The sequence below is a fragment of the Perna viridis genome, chromosome 12, assembly GCF_037379345.1.
Source record: "Perna viridis isolate PV_CMFRI_1.1 ecotype Kerala chromosome 12, ASM3737934v1, whole genome shotgun sequence".
In the NCBI taxonomy this organism is placed as follows: domain Eukaryota; kingdom Metazoa; phylum Mollusca; class Bivalvia; order Mytilida; family Mytilidae; genus Perna; species Perna viridis.
Window position 1 is genome coordinate 8,635,662 of NC_142456.1, and position 16,690 is coordinate 8,652,351.

At 31.9% G+C, this 16,690-nt stretch overlaps 1 protein-coding gene and 1 long non-coding RNA gene across 4 annotated transcripts in view; one reads left to right on the forward strand and one right to left on the reverse strand.

Annotated features, from left to right (window-relative positions):
• LOC148601086 (uncharacterized) overlaps positions 1-16,690 on the reverse strand; it is an 83,563-nt gene that overhangs the window by 31,534 nt on the left and 35,339 nt on the right. For both annotated transcript variants that reach the window (XM_088554354.1, XM_088554355.1), the window contains exon 11: positions 15,795-15,948. In XM_088554354.1, the coding sequence (XP_088410480.1) occupies positions 15,795-15,948 (154 nt within the window). The remainder of the gene's footprint in view (positions 1-15,794; positions 15,949-16,690) is intronic.
• On the forward strand, positions 4,242-13,228 carry LOC148601087 (uncharacterized). Of its 2 annotated transcripts, none has more exons than XR_015916975.1 (3): positions 4,242-4,352; positions 10,866-11,075; positions 12,199-13,228. It is a non-coding gene; the product is annotated as an uncharacterized LOC148601087 (long non-coding RNA). The 2 variants fall into 2 exon arrangements; XR_015916974.1 differs by lacking the exon at positions 4,242-4,352 and adding an exon at positions 7,986-9,024.

A 16,690-nucleotide genomic window follows, 5' to 3' on the forward strand; every position in this document is an offset into this window, starting at 1 on the left:
TTTGTATTTTTAGATAGCTTACCATCGTGCTCCGCTCTTGTAACATCGAGCGTTACTTATGTTATTTGTAAAATATTGTACCGTCTTTATAACAGCATAATAAACAATATATTTAGAACAGCGGATTAAGTACTTGAAATAGAGGAATGCCCAGCTCCTATTTATTATTTGGTTGACTTTTCCGGACTTATAATTTAATAGTTGAACAACGTGTTCCCAGCTGTTTACAATATTTTCCAAATTCACTGTTAATACCTTGTACAATTGGGGATTGTATTTTTGATAACTGTATATATGTAAATATTGCAAAAAAAAAAAACAAACAAACAAAAAAAACTGACAAAACATTGAAGCATCACATTTAGCTTTCTACTGTATGGCATGATGAAAAATATTTATATTTAGTTCATCAAGGAGTGTATACTGTAAAATGAAGTCATTTCACATCTAAAAAATGAATTTACAGTATTAAGTCTAAGTACATTGCTGTAAAAAAGAAGAGGAAAAAATTGAATGGTTCATATTTATCACAGTTGACAGACCCTTTTGACAAATTTGAGTAGAATGTCTGGTACAGCTGACATATCCTTCAAATTATAATTCTGTCAATTCAAGCCATTGTTAACTATTTGAACTGAAAATGTAATATGTGACCAAAGAGAGATAACTCAAAATAAATTGATAAACTGGTGTCCACTATAATTAAATGAAATGTACTAAATTTTTTATGATGCATTTCCACAATTAATGAACTATTGATCCATCTTTTAAAATTACAGTTAATTCAGTATTCATTTACAGTTATACATCAAAGTAATATTGCTTTTATTCAATAAGCTACTTCTTAACAAGGTTTATTTGAATTTGGAATGACTATTTAGGATACAGAAGGATGGTCATGGAACTTTTCAGAAAGCATCATATAATTACTTGCCATTTGTTTGGTGGAGTACTAAAAATTAAGTATCTGTCTTTGTAAGAATCATGCAAAATCTGAAAAATGTGATACACCCTAAAAAAGGCTACATATTTTTATTTTTGTAATTAAGTTGTTTTATGGGTCTATACTATGAAATGTGTAATTATTCATTTAAATCACATTCTGCATGATTCTTAGCTGGAGTGCTACTTAAATACAAAAAATATGTGTATTAATAAATCTCTTCTAAGGGAAAAGGGGTAAATACGACATCATGAACAATTTCTTGGCTTTTGTCATCATACAAGAATAACCACTTTCTCATGATGGCATGACTAACCCTCTTAGAATAGATTTTCAATTTTATTTTGCTCATTTTCTAAATTCTAAAGTTATTCCAAATTTAAATGATACCAAGTATTATAATGATATTTCATTTATTCATAGACTTCCATAAACAAATAAACAACATGTCATTTCTTTTCTCAGAGTTTGGTTGCAAAAAATAAAGTCAGTGACCACAAACTTATCAGTAATTTGTGACATTTTCCATTGTTGTACACAGATTGATAATGCTCGTCACAGAGTATTGGCCCTGACACAAAAAAAATAATAGGTCAGTTTTAAATCAGGCATGCCTGAAAAAATTTAACGTCACAGTAGAGTTGAATGAAGTTAGCTCATCGGGATAAAACAGGTCATTTGAAAGTATTCTTTTTCAATGTCAAAATTTTGATATTTGTATTTTTTTAACATACAAAAAACGAAAAATTAAAATGTTACCTATAATTTACTGATAAACAGAATATCTGGCAAATGGTTTTTGATACTGGGTTAATCACAGGTATCTCAGGTTGGGCCTAATGCGCTTGATCTCAGATACCCGTAATAAAGCCAGTAACAAAAACCAATTGCCTAATATTCTGTACACAACGGCAAAGTGTGATAGTACTATTGTTCATGGGGGTTCCAATTTTCATGGTTTTCATGGGTGAACCAGACCAAAAATTTGGTTCCCAATGAAAAGGAGATTCCTATTATAGTGTATACTGAAAACCTCAAAACCATGAATTAAAGAATCCACGAACTTGTGTATCTTTCCTAATCCATGAAAATTGGTATCCATGAACTGAAGTACTTTTACAGTAGTTGATACTAATTAGTAGCTGATTTTAATAAACAATTATTCAAATCATATGTTTTTTTTTCCAACTTCATCCGAGGCACACACATATGAATAATATAATTAATTGGAGTAAAAACCAAAATATGATCACCAAGAATGTCCTCATTTTACAAGAGCACATGAGTTAAATTTTTAGCATTCTTGGTATGAGTACATGTAATTATATTTTGGGTATTCACCATAACCATTATATCACCCTATTTATTATAAAATATTCTCAATAATTTATTATTTTATTAATTGTTGTTCTCAACACGATCAGCAGAGCAATTTTTGTGTCCAAGAGTCCATACCTTGAATATACAAAACCTGTCTAAACCAGACACTTTTTGAAATTACATGTATAATGTATTTTGAATCTGGGGAAATTGAAAATTCGTCTAAAAATGAACATTGGCTTTCAATTAAGACTCTTTAGATTTTACAAATTTCAACATTACTTTTATTTTCATGATTTTTCCTAATATTTTAAGAAATAAATTGCATTTAGATTTGGATTGACAAAATGGAAATGTTTATGGATACTGCACACAAATATTCCTGGTTTTATGGTATTTAACTTTCAATATTAGGTATTGGGCAGTTAACATGTAAAAATATAACGAAACTAAAAGTTATTACCACCTTTTGATATATTTTCAATATTCCTTAATTTTGCAGTATCAGTTTCGTAAGTTCATGCCTGAACTGTCTACAGTATTGTTCTTTGCACTTTCAGAAGTTATACATGTAATTTATAGATCCATTGTTCTTAGTACTGCATATGTCTTTAGAAACAAGTAAATACCACACAATAGCTCAATAAAATAAATGAATTCTTGCTTTATGTTTTGCACTATTATATAACTTGAAATTTAAGGGACTTGTAAAAAACAGATTAAGATCTATGGTATATTGAAGTTGTTTTTTTTTTAAAGAAAAGAAGAAAGTTAAAAATAGAAAGTGCATTTCCCTAATCATAAATTTTGCTTGTTTATTACAGTTTCATAAATTGACATATCATACAAAAGTTTATGTGAGAAAATTATCTATAAATCAAGTCAAATATCATTTCCTGATTGTTAAGGACAATTATACAGTCTGGTATAAAATACACTGCATATTCCTTAGAGGGTGTATGACAAAACAAGAAGTTCATAAAACACAGTGCATTTTTTTCTGTCTTCTAAACACTAGACATCAATTTGCTAATTTTAAAAAAAAAGTGGGAACTTGAGGGGAAAAAATTTAAAGGAGATCAAGAAAAATCACTGTTCAGACAAAAATTCTATAACTTTTGATAAATTAAAATTGTAATTCCCATTTAAAATAAGAAGATAATCATGTCTGCAAAGTTGTAAATGATAATCATTTTTCAGTTCAGTGAAGGACAAACAAAGTTAGAATGACACAGTTTTTTTTTTTTTTTTTGTTTTTTTTTTATAAAAAAAATGCATTTCAGAACAGAGGTGTAATGGGGGAGGAAGGGGGAACTTACTACAGTAAATAATTAACACATTTCCACTTCGTATGTCATGTCCACAATCCATGAAAATGGCCAAAAATGTCACATGGCTCTATGTTTCGGAAGTAGCAAATGATGACTTGGTTCATACATAAAACTCATTGATGACAGAAACTGATGATGCTCACAAGGAGCACAACTTATAACCTTGGTTTGCATTGAAAGGCAAAACAAATGAAGGAAGGCTTTTTTTACTGAATTAATTCCTGTGGAAGTCAACAGGAAATTAAATGCATGACTGAAAGCAAAATGCAGAAATAGCTAGTTTTGCTCTGATAAGTTTTTAGACCTGTTACATAATATTTAAGATAATTTGCATGCTTTTTTGTCAAATACCAAATTAGTAAAAAAATTATTGCAATGAAAAACTGGCAGAGCTCATAGCTTTTTAAGAATGTACTAGTTAAAATCAGTCCACATAACTGATATTGATCAATCCTGCACTCAATGTACTTGAACTAAAATGAGTTAATTAAGTTACATGTGAATGACGCAAGAGCACATGCCAAGCATGATGCTATCCCGGAATGTCACGCATATAATTTATTATTAGTTCCTTTTCTGCACTAGAAAGTCATGCAAAACTAATCATAAAAATAAAATTATTGTTTATTTTACAATTCAATATCCCATTATAGTAAAGTCATGAGACATCTGTTGAATTGGTTTTAAATTTACTAACATCAAATAAGCTTTTACAAAATTAAGTGTCACAGTCTGTTTCATTGACAGTAGTAATTGAGGTATGTATGAACTAACTTAGGCAGTTATGCTGAAAGTTTCCATACTGTTTTGCTGATGATTTCAGTAGCAGCTCTAGAGAAGGGATTCCAGAAAAAGGGGTGTCTGTAGGCTAATATTGGTTACTTTTTACAGAGAAAATTATCTACCTTTAAAAAAAATTTCAACACAATAAGGGGGGAGGTTATTCTCCTAAGACCCCTGGATCTGTTCCTGATGAATGCTTGTTGTTTTTAGGTTGTTCAGTAATTGTTAGTTGGGTACAATTATATTACTGTTTGTAGTGGGACAAATAAAATAATAAAATGTAAGTCCTACTCCCATTAAAGCTAGAAAGCTATCATCCCTGTTATGTTTTGTTCTATTTGTACTTTGTAATATTAAACTGTTTGTTTGTTTGTTTGTTTGTTGGGGTTTAATGCCCAAGCAGCAATATTTCAGCTATATTCAGGCAATGAACATGAAGTGAATGATAAAATGAACATGAAATGATGTTGAAATGAAAAATGGGATGGGACACAAGGATAATGGGGTCTACAAATTTTTATTGCCACTGGAAATAGGGAGAGGTGGGTAGGGTCGGGCAATTTAGCCTCCTGTGGTGGAGCCCTATGGTTCCTACTCCGGGCACACAACCCAGTTGCTCTGTTTGGCAGAGTGCCCTAGCCCCCAGCTAAGGTTCTAAGCACTATTTAGTCACCTTTTATAACAATCTTAGCGCTGCTGCAGGCCTATTCTTTTGACACCTGGACCTGCACAGGTCTGTAATATTAAACTGATTGATTTTAAACAGATTGAACTGATTGTTACCATAGAGAATTTTTTTTCCATATAACTCCTTTCATATCATTCAATGAGAAACCAATTTCTCCCAGTTTTTAGTGGAGTCCAAGTTGCTAATTTGCTTTTGTTACTTTGTATGTATGATTTTAGCAACTTTATGTTCTTTGTTGTGTATATCTGTTTTCCATGCCTGGTCTTTGTTCCTGGATTACATTCTTTTGATTACCACTATAACCTTAGTTCCCTTGATTACTCTTTGCAAATTTGTATATACTGTGAAAGTACTATTATTTGTGGGGTACCAACTTTCATGGTTTTCGTGGGTAGGCCAAACGACGAAATTTGGAACCCAACAAAAAGGAGAATTCAATTGATGTGTATACTAAAAACCTCAAAACCACGAATTCAAGAATCCACAAACTTGTGTTTTTTCCTTCATCCAGGTAAATTGGTATCCAGGAATTAAAGTACTTTCACAGTAACATGTCAACACTTCATTCTTTATTGAGGTACATATACAGTCCTGACAACATTTATTCTGCCACCCCATATCATATTTAGCAGATTTTATAGAAGGAAAATACATAGGTTTATAGATATTTTCTTTGGGAGGGTGAATAAACCTCCTAGACCTTCAAAAACAGATTCCTTATACTTTATCAACATTCATTTTTCATCAAAGATGTACCAAATTTTAAACTTGCTCATGAAAAATCTTGAAATCATTTGTAGACCATTTCAAGGTCAAACTAGATCAGTCAAGGTCAGAATTGAACTATTCAGAACAGATTTGATCAGGAAGATCTGCAGGTCAATAAATATGAGCCATATATAGTCTATGGTGAATAATAAATCTATATGAATTGTACTACATATAGTACACATATACCACTCATCATATCCCAGACATGAAGTGTCACAAAAGTAAGGTAATATCCTATTTAGACATACTCCATTATCAACAGACTTCCTCAATTGAAAGTAGAAAATCAATATACAAGATGTAATAATTAGGTTAAGCTAAAAACTGGGGTTAAGTCAGTCAAAAATGGTTTATTGAATCAATTAATAATAGCAAAAACAAAAACAAAAAAAACAGCTGTCTTAATTAATTTCCAAGGTTTAGAAAAAAATACTCTTTGTAAGAAGTGGTGTCATTTCACAGTGCTCTATCCCCACAATAAAAATACCCCCCCCCCCAAAAAAAAAAAAAAAACAAACAAACAAACAAAACAAAACAAAAAAAACAAAAGAAATATGTCCAAAGGTCACAAATGTCATAACTGGTAAACCTACAGTTACTCACTATATGAAAGGAACAAATGTTACATAAAGGTTACACCTTATAAGTCTTATAGTTCTTGTTTTTTTAAATCATTCCAATCATGAAGCATTTCCAAATGTTAACTGTTTCAAGGCAGAAGCCTATAATGAAGTTAAACAAAAACTTGTCAAATTGTTCAACTCTAAATACTTCTTTCAATTGATAAATCTACATCATTAATTTAAAATCTTTATCACTGATGGTTCCAAATGTTAAGTTGTGTTAACTTGAAGTTGCAGGTGTTGTTGTAATTAGGTATTTCCCCATTTGTGTAGCACCCAAAAGTATTTACAATATATGCTCATTAATACTAAGCCATATATGAAATCAATTTGTCCAGTGGGAGTTGAGACATACCTGTTACTCTTTAAAGGGAGATTCCCCCCATTTATAAACTCTCATGAGAAAGATTTTTATTTAAAGCCATTTTTTGGGGGGTAAAAATTATTTACTATTTTTCATACAAGTCTTACATTTTTATGTAAGACATTAAAAATTTGTCATTGATTTTGTTGGAGACATGCCTCCTGTAAACAGGTATGAGATAATTGTTATCAACTTTGGACTTAGGGAACGATGGATAGCATAATCAGGTCATACATTGTACCTCCTGCTTCTGAGTGGGGGTGTAACACTTTCCCATCATTAGAAATAATGAATAAGTGAACAATAGCCATGTAAAAGGAACTATATACAAATAAAATATATATTAAAGTTAAAAAAACTAAAGAAAATGAGCCTTCCTCAGGGACAAAAAGTATTGAGGACAAAACTAACAACTACCGACCCCTTCCACAGAGACAAGGTGTTTGCTCTGCATCATTGCTCAGCGTCAATCGGTCGCTTCCAATTGAAGTCGCGTGTCTATAAATCATGTCTCTACCTACATTAAAGTAGCCTAAAGTATTTCTCACTCATCTTTGCTGTCAGGTTTGCTTGTGACTAATTTAATATTACAAGAAGATATAATCTTTAATATTGAAACATCGGTAGAAGTCATTGACTTGTATAGACATATACAGACAATAACTTGAGGGAACAAATGACATCTCGATAAACAAAATTTCAACACAGGATATACATGTATCTGGAAAGTATATCACTAGGTCAATAAATGCACATAATCACTGACAATTTAGAAAAAAAATGTCATTTGATCATGTTCGTATCTTAAACTATTAAACATTTCTTATTCAGGTTAATAACTCTTACATTTCTAAGACATTGAATAAAAAATGAAAACTAGTTAGTCATCAAAAAATAGGAAGTTTTGTTGTCATTTGCAAAATTGTTGTACAGGTCTACTACATGTACCTTGTAGACTGTTCAATATTAAAGTCTGCCTTTATAGTTCCCATCATAAACAGAAATTCCTTTAGAACTCCTGATTAATAAAATCATAGAAAAAAAAAAACAAGAAGAATTATTTCATACGACAGGGATACACCTTTTAAGTGATCATAAATCAATTTTTGCTACAAATCATATATTTTTGTGCAACATAGAATCATATATTTTTGTGCTATATAGAATTTATTATTTTATTCCATTTTGTTTCTGTTTCTGTTATTTGAAATTTGTAACTTTCAAATATTTCTTAATTGAATTAAATGCTCAGTGCTATCAATTAATGGGCATTTTTGTTCATCATAAAATTTCCACCTGCCCAAAATTCTACTTCATTTTTTATCCTAGTGTCCTTCCAAAATCATATGACTGCTCTAAATATATTTACAATGATCTGCCAGTCACAAGAAAAATTCTGTAACCTTTGTTGTATGTACAAGGACAAACTTTATTTTCATTTGATGACTGTTGTACTGTGTAACCCCATGTAATTGGAAGCAACTGACTGACACGGAGTGAGGATGGGAAGAGCTACTTAGACATGATAGAAATGATCTTATTATCAACCAAGGAAAAAAAAATATAACTTCCTATTAAAAAATGTTCTGTCATGAAAGTCTCGTCTCCAATGAATGGCTTAATTTGATGATTACTGGAAATAGTTTCATCTTAATTTGATATATGATGACTATGTTGTTGTATTGACTAGCAGCCTTTATAAAAATCTGACAGGTGGTGATTCACACATGTCAAAAACCCACCAAATTCACTTTTTGTCAAGGAAGTCTATTTATAGACTGAACTTGACATAGAGATCGTTGGCAACCAAATTACATAACCAAGGTAGACATTTCAACATATAACTACCAAAATAACACTCCACGGGTTTTTCTCCTTGCAAAGTTTACATTAAGATATCGCTCCACCGCCGATCATACTCCATGTCAAATATGTGATGTTTACTTTACGTACGACATGGGCATGTAACGATATTAAGCCTATTTAATATATGTAGAACTGCAAGATTTCAATGATTATATAAAATTAACTATTTTGACACAGAGAGCTGGATTATTTTGTCAAACTGACCTGAACATTTGCAGGGAGGAAAGCTCAATCGAGATTTGCCAATTTATTTCTCTCGATCTGACTCTTTTGATGAAGATGTCAGGAGCTTCTAATAATGGACTTTCGGAGCTGCAATGTAACCTTTTTGTGTAGTAAGTATAGATTAAAGTGGCAGATCCAGGGGAGGGTGCATGGGGTTGGCAACCCTCTTTTTATTGGAAAATTTCATGTGTGATTAATTTGATCCCAGGAATTTAACTTCTGTACATAAAATGCAAGCACTGTGTACAAATATGTTAATTACTACATGTACATGTACATAAATAATATAAAATGGTAAACATACATGTACATACATGTAGCACACAAAGAAGTATTTAAAATAGAAAATGAACAGAATTGTTAATTTATTATGATTTCAAAGCAGAGACATAAAAAATGTCTCTGTTTCAATGGTAAAGATAAAAGGAGGTCATGTGGCATATTCATCACATTCAGTAGGTAATCTTGAATTATCAAAAAGGAGGGGTATCCAGTGAAATAAAGTAATGTCCTTCCACACCAACCATAGACCTTATATCACACCTCTAGACCTGTATCACATACCATATATCACACTCCTAGACATATCTCGTACTGCATATCACACCCCTAGACCAATATTGCATTCTATATCACACCCCTTGACCTATATTGCATTCTATATCGCATCCCAAGACCTTTATTGCCTTCTGTGTATCACAACCCTAGACTTCTATCGTACACCCCTAGACCAATATTGCATACCGTATATCACACCCCTAAACCCATTTCAAGTACCCTATAAATACACCCACAGACATATATTACATACCTTATATCACACGCCTAAACCTATAGGACCTATATCGCATTCTCTAAATCACACCCATAGACCTATATGGCATACCCTATTTCACACCCCTACAACCATTTCAAGTACCCTTTACTAACCAGCTACCCAAAATATGTCAAAAACTGACCACTGCTATGAATTCAAACCAGGCATCTATACAGGGCCAATATAGATGAAAACAGGACCAATATGGCATCATAACTTCCAGTCCTTTGATACCGCAATTTTGAGTTAGAATTGGATTTCATGAATTTTGATCACTAAAAGCTGCAGAAACATGAAAAAAATCTTCCATTTTATACAAAAAGGATATTTAAGACTTATAAATGCAAATAAACCTACATTTTCTTGGTAAACACGAAAACAACTGTTCTACAAAACATCTAATTGAGTTGGTTAATAAAATTGTCAATAAATATGTAATTTCATATTAGCCCTGTTATACAAATGTAGGTTTCAGTCAATCATACTGGCCTCGACATACGTATTGGCTCTCGGCGAAGCCTTGGGACCAATATGACAGACCTCAAACCTATAACAGGGCCAATATGAAATTACATGTTTATTAACATATAATATATCACACCTCTAGACCTATATTGCATACCCTATATCACACCCATAGACCTATATCGCATACCTTATATCACACCTCTAGACCTATATTGCATACCCTATATCACACCCACAGACATATATTGCATATCTTATATCACATGCTTAGACCTATATCGCATACTGTATATCACACCCATGGACTTATATCGCATTCTCTAAATCACCCATAGACCTATATGGCATACCCTATATCATACCCCTAGACATATATATTGCATATCATATATATCACACATGGCACAGAACACAATTGAAGTACAATATTGTATAGATAAAATATAAGAAAGAATGAACATGACATGCAAAAATCTGTTTGATACGCATAATCAACCCTTGGCCCAGTGGCCCTTGAGTTGATATAGAAGTCTCCTGTTGATACTGCATGTGATACAGATTTTGGCATGCACTATTCAGTATGGAATTTAAAGAAATAGTCATATCATGTACATGTGTATTATATCCATGTAAGTCATAACTGATTATCAATATGGTTCTTTTTAGTACATTGTCAAGATATACCAGATACATTTATTTAGAATGCAGATCATAAAGTGAGAAACAACATTTTCATGACACAAGAAAGACACAGCTATGTTAGAAATTCTGTGGCCATGAAAGTGCATTGAAAATGTGTTGGATATCAAGGCTACGAAAACGAGACTTTTATAAGAGCTGATTTTCATGGACATTCTTACATGTACAATGTACTAAGTAAGCGTTGAAGGTATACATTATTTTTTCTCATACTTTGTATGTACACAGTTATTTAAAATTTTCAAAACTGGTGATAGGTTTACTTTTTTTATTGCGTGTAGAACAGTGTAGTCATATTTCTTAGCAAAATTTGCAATTACATTTGTATGTCTGTGAACAAGAAATTTACACTGAAAACTACAAAAATACATATGCATGCACTCTAACTATGGTTACTGGCATATGCAGCACAGTATCAATTGAAGATTTCATACATGAAATTATGATATTTGTAATACATGTATAGTAATACATGTATCTAATTTGTTTTCTACTTTACAATGTGACATTAATTGCTCATAGATAAATCAACATTCAGGGATTGATCCAGAAATTTTGAAATGGGGGGTCCAACCATCATTATAAATCAGCAGGTAGCTAAAATCATACATGGAAGAAGCCCTAAAGCAATATCCTTAGCAAGCTTTCTATTTTCTGTATTTAGAAGGTTTTTGTCTGGTAAATGAAATGACTTTTAAACTCATCACTTCAAACCACTTTTTATGATCTATCTGTTTATGAGGGGATGTTGTTTTAACAGGTGAAAAGTGACCTGTTCTACTCTTACTTACATGTATGTTACTTGTTATTAATAGTTATTGAAACAAAGATGTGCTAATGAAATACATTGCACATTTTTGTAAAGTTTGTTATGTTATCTCAGATAAATTTGAATTATTTTGGAGAAAGAAATGTTTTTTTATCTTAATTAATACAGCTGATAGAGATATTAAAAGAATAAAACCTTAGAACACTGAAATATAGTAGATATATACTATATTAACATTTTTAATGTAGGACAAACTATGAATAATGACAAAAATATCGTTTGCAAATTTTCAATCGACCAGTATTGATCACTTTGGGAAATTCAATATTGACCAGGTGGTCTAAAAACCAGTAAAAACCTGGTACTGTTATAACCACCCAACCTTTATTTTTGCCTGATTTGCATGAAATTATACATACATGTAGCAATCAATCATATGGTTAAAATACATGTATATTTTCATGAATTTACATTGTAACATTTTGCATATATCAGATACTGTTATGATTTTTTTCCTTGATTTCTTTTCAGTGGTTATCACTTAGAAGTTTCACTAGATGAAGTGAGAAGAAAGCAAAAGTAAAACAGACCATTTCTGTGCTGGGACACTCTTGAAGCAAGAAACAAAGTTCATAATTCTCAAGTCTGGTACATGTATGTGTAACATGAAACAGCTGTAAATGTCTATAAAAAAAAACATTAGAACTTATATATTTGCACAACATAAGAGTTACTTGAATTGTAATCTTACACATATTTGTGAAACAATCATGCAATGAAAGAAATGCACATACATTATTGAAGGTAGACTGGTATAAAACACTCAGCAAATAGTGATTCATCATAAAAAAGTGGTACTCATGAGGTATGGGTTCACTAGTAACTTGAGAGAAAAAGATGGATTTATACTCAAAGTGTGTGGTTAAGACATCATATTCCCTGTATTCACCATATTTCTATACCATTGACTTTCCAACTTAATTGGAATCTTAAATTGCTCAAATCTATGAGTTACAAAGATGTTTTTAGTTTAATAATCTTTAAACTACATAGTAATTTTTACAACAAGAGTTTTTATCCTTGTTTGAACTGAAAAATTTCTAGAGAAATGTAATCATTTATTGTACATACCATAGCCTAATCTAGACAACAATGACAAGGACAAATTTAACTCTTAATTTATTACAAAAAATTCTACATCAAAGTGAGCACAAGCAAGGAAAAGCTTTTTGCTCATTTCTCCCTTGAGATTGGGCCTTTGTTCAACTTCCTACAGTCTGCAGGATTCATTTCTACTTCATGCATCTCCAAATCGAAATTTCAAGGTGTGGGTCCAATCTTACTTTGAAAATTCATCGAATATTGATAGTCAGTGATTCTCAGTGGAATTCATATTTTGTAAGAAATGCCAATTTAAGTATTAGGAAATTTGAGGACATCAACGTATGTGTACAGCCAGGAATACCAAAAGCAATAATACAAAAGAATACCCAAAAATATTTATTGATAAACAGACTGTATAAATATACAATGCATTAAAACAAATGGTTATTCTTTAAAAGGACTAAGTTTTGATCGTTTTATTTAGCTTACAATTTAGTTACATGAATATTTATGATTACTTTGAGGTCTTCCTTGACCCAGTGCCTCAGCACTTTGATTCTTATTCTTTACTTAGTTTGCCATGCTGTTGTTCCTCGTTTGTCTACCCCAGACTTGACTTTTTTTATGAGCAACTCGGCGGGTGATTCTAGAAAAGCATAGGACGCTTACCCTACCGGTGCACCTGGTCCATGCTCCCAGTTTTTAGTGGAGTCCGAGTTGCTCATTTGCTTTTGTTACTTTGTATGTATGAATTTTACTTTATGTTCTTTGTCATGTGTGGGTCTGTTTTCCGTGTCTGGTCTTTGTCCCTAGATAAGAAATGGTGATTTCTGTTAATTAGAAAACCATACATTTATAATCCCCTATAAATCAACCAAACCAAGAACAATAACTCTGAGCCAAATTCTTACACAATCCATGTATATTAAAGTAATCAAGGGAACCAAGGTTATAGCGGTAATCAAAAGAATTTAATCCAGGGACAAAGACCAGACATGGAAAACAGACATACACAACAAAGAACATAAAATAACTAAAATCATACATACAAAGTAACAAAAGTAAATGAGCAACTCGGACTCCACTGAAAACTGGGAGCATGGACCAGGTGCACCGGTAGGGTAAGCATCCTCTGCTTTTCTAGATACACCCGCCAAGTTGCTCATAAAAAGTCAAGTCGGGGTAGACAAAAAAGGAAAGGAAAACTATGACCCGTTGAATAAATCAGTTTTCATGGTGCTGATGGATACACCATAACGATCAACGAGTTCATGATGATGACCATAAAATTTCTGTAGTGATGACTTTAATCTTGTAGTAACATAACCCTGTTCCAGAAGCCTATTTGTTAGAGTTCTAGCACGATACAAAAAGTCTGCGTGGTAGAAAGCTAAGTCCAAGGGCCATAACTTATAAAAATAACAATGGAGCATAACACAATTCAAACTTGTTCTGTAACTTTTCATGGTTAAGCAATGTATAAAATATGAATGGTATATCTGCAAGCATGACAAAAACAAGTGAGGAACACTGATTTGACAGACTGACTGACGGATGGACAAACCTAAGGTATCTTCCTGCAAAAGTCAACAGTTACTTTTCCATACTGTAATACCCACAAAGTTTCATGAGATTTAATTGAGTAGTTTCGGAGGAGTTCAGAGGATAACCTACCTCAGTTGAATATTTTGCACTATTTCTGACTTCAAAATGACAAAAGTGCTTTGTTCCATAATTCAGCAGATAAAAAATTCTAGTATTGGTACTATGCACAAATTCATATACCTCTTTTACTACCTGAAATTCAGTGCAGTTAAGTTCCCTAAAAGTTATAAAAATGAGAAAGACAGACAAACAGAGATGGACAGGACAATAACAATTTGTTTCGCCCACTTGGTGAATTCTGCATACCCTTTTTTTAACAGAACCAAATCATTGCTTACCAAGTAACAACATACAAAGAAGCTAGTTTTCACTCTTTAAGATAACCATAACACACTTAAATCTAGGGGGATTAATATACTAAGGTGATTGAAAACAGAAACAGTTTTAAGCAAACACAGTAAGCACATAAAAATGGAAATTAATTTTCAACAAAATTTTTGAAATTTATATGAAAATGCCATTCTATGACAAAAATATTGGGATTGTCATTATAGGGGTTGTCAAATATATAGTTTTACTGGAAATTTAAAAAATATAAGGGTCTCTTGAAGGCCTGCTGTAATTAAAGACCATGATTTTGCTTTCCATTAGAAAGAATCTTGAGAAAGATTTGACTGTATTTTGATTTGAAAAAAAATTAAGAATTGCAATGGATCAGGAGTGATGCATTAAATCTCAACCCCCCCAATGGAATGATTTAAGTACCCACAGGTCACCAAATTTACACTAATGAATGGAAGTTCCTTGATTTTCCTGAGTTTCAAATCAATGTTCATCTTGAGGAAAATCATAATCCTCAATAAAGAGTTGAAGATCCAGGATCAAGGTAAATGAAATATTAAAGATCCTAGGTCAGAAATTTAGGGTAACGGATCTGGAGCTCAGACCACCACTAATTAAAACCTCTGTGCCCTGCACAGCTAAGAACGGACAACCCCCTCTGAGACTATGTTCACATGATTTTTATTAATTTTAGAAGCTGTGATAGTGTTTGTCTTTTAAAAGCATCCCTATCCTCCTTTGTTGTGAAAATATGAGATTTTTTTTAAATTGTAAGTTTGGAATAATAAAAATAATGTACAAAATCTTGCCATAAACATAAATATAAAAAGTAAAATTTTGAACAAGAAACATCATTTTCAGCATTTTGTTGAGTGATATTGTACAATTGTACAATGTATATAAGTTAATTTATTAGGGATGATTTTAGTCTTTTTTGGTCAAACTTGGAAACTAACAGCCTATATATATGTTTGTCTTGAAATCAAATAGTAGTGAAGTTGAATCTACATCATGAAACACCAAAAGATGTAAATGTGAAAATGTGTTGGGTTTACAGTAACTGTGATTTGGCTTACCTGTTGTTAGATTGCAGCATCCAGACTTTAAGCTTCATCCCAGCTGTGATGACGATCTCACTACCACCGAGCTCTGTACTACATACTGATAGAATTCTGCCACTCTCATCCTCATTTAATGTTGTAACATAAGTATCATCGGATGCATATCGTACTACATGGGTAAAAGATCAAAAAAACATTTTTTAAGGATGAAAATCTTCTGTTTGTTTTAGAAGGTCTTTTCAGAAATATATAAACCAAGTTGGGGATTTTGTTTTAGTTTTAGTCCGATTTTATGAATTTCTCTGTATAGTCTCAGAAATGGAAGTTTTTTTTATAAAAACAAATTTCATAATGTATACCCTCTTTCCCTTCAAGTTGTTTTGCAAAATGCCTTAAAGTTTTCTTCATATTGTTTAATTGACATCATTGACTTCAATGAGAAATCATTCACGTAACAAGTAATATGGTATGCCCTAGCTTTGGCACCAACAGATTAAAGAAACAATAAAACAAGTTCTTTCAAGAGTAACAGTGCAGTCTCTTTTTATGTCACTAATCCTCAGTGTTCTGCAAAATTTACCAGCAGCAGCATTTGTAAAAAGAGGAAGCAACAACGACAAAGTAAAGGAACATAAACATGAAATATCAAACAATAAACTACTACAGAACACACCATTTCACATTTTTAGAATGTCAGAAGATAATGAAAATAAAAGGAAGCATACCATTTAGACAAAAAATGTATGAAACAAATATTTGAAACTCGCAAACCATTATTGAGGGACTGTGAAACAGGAGGACAAATAAATAGACCTGGATAAAGTCCCATAATGCATCTTCAAATGGAGGGTATTTGAAATCAGAAATGAAACACATAGAAATCTATAGTAAATTAATATTCAACTAAGAAC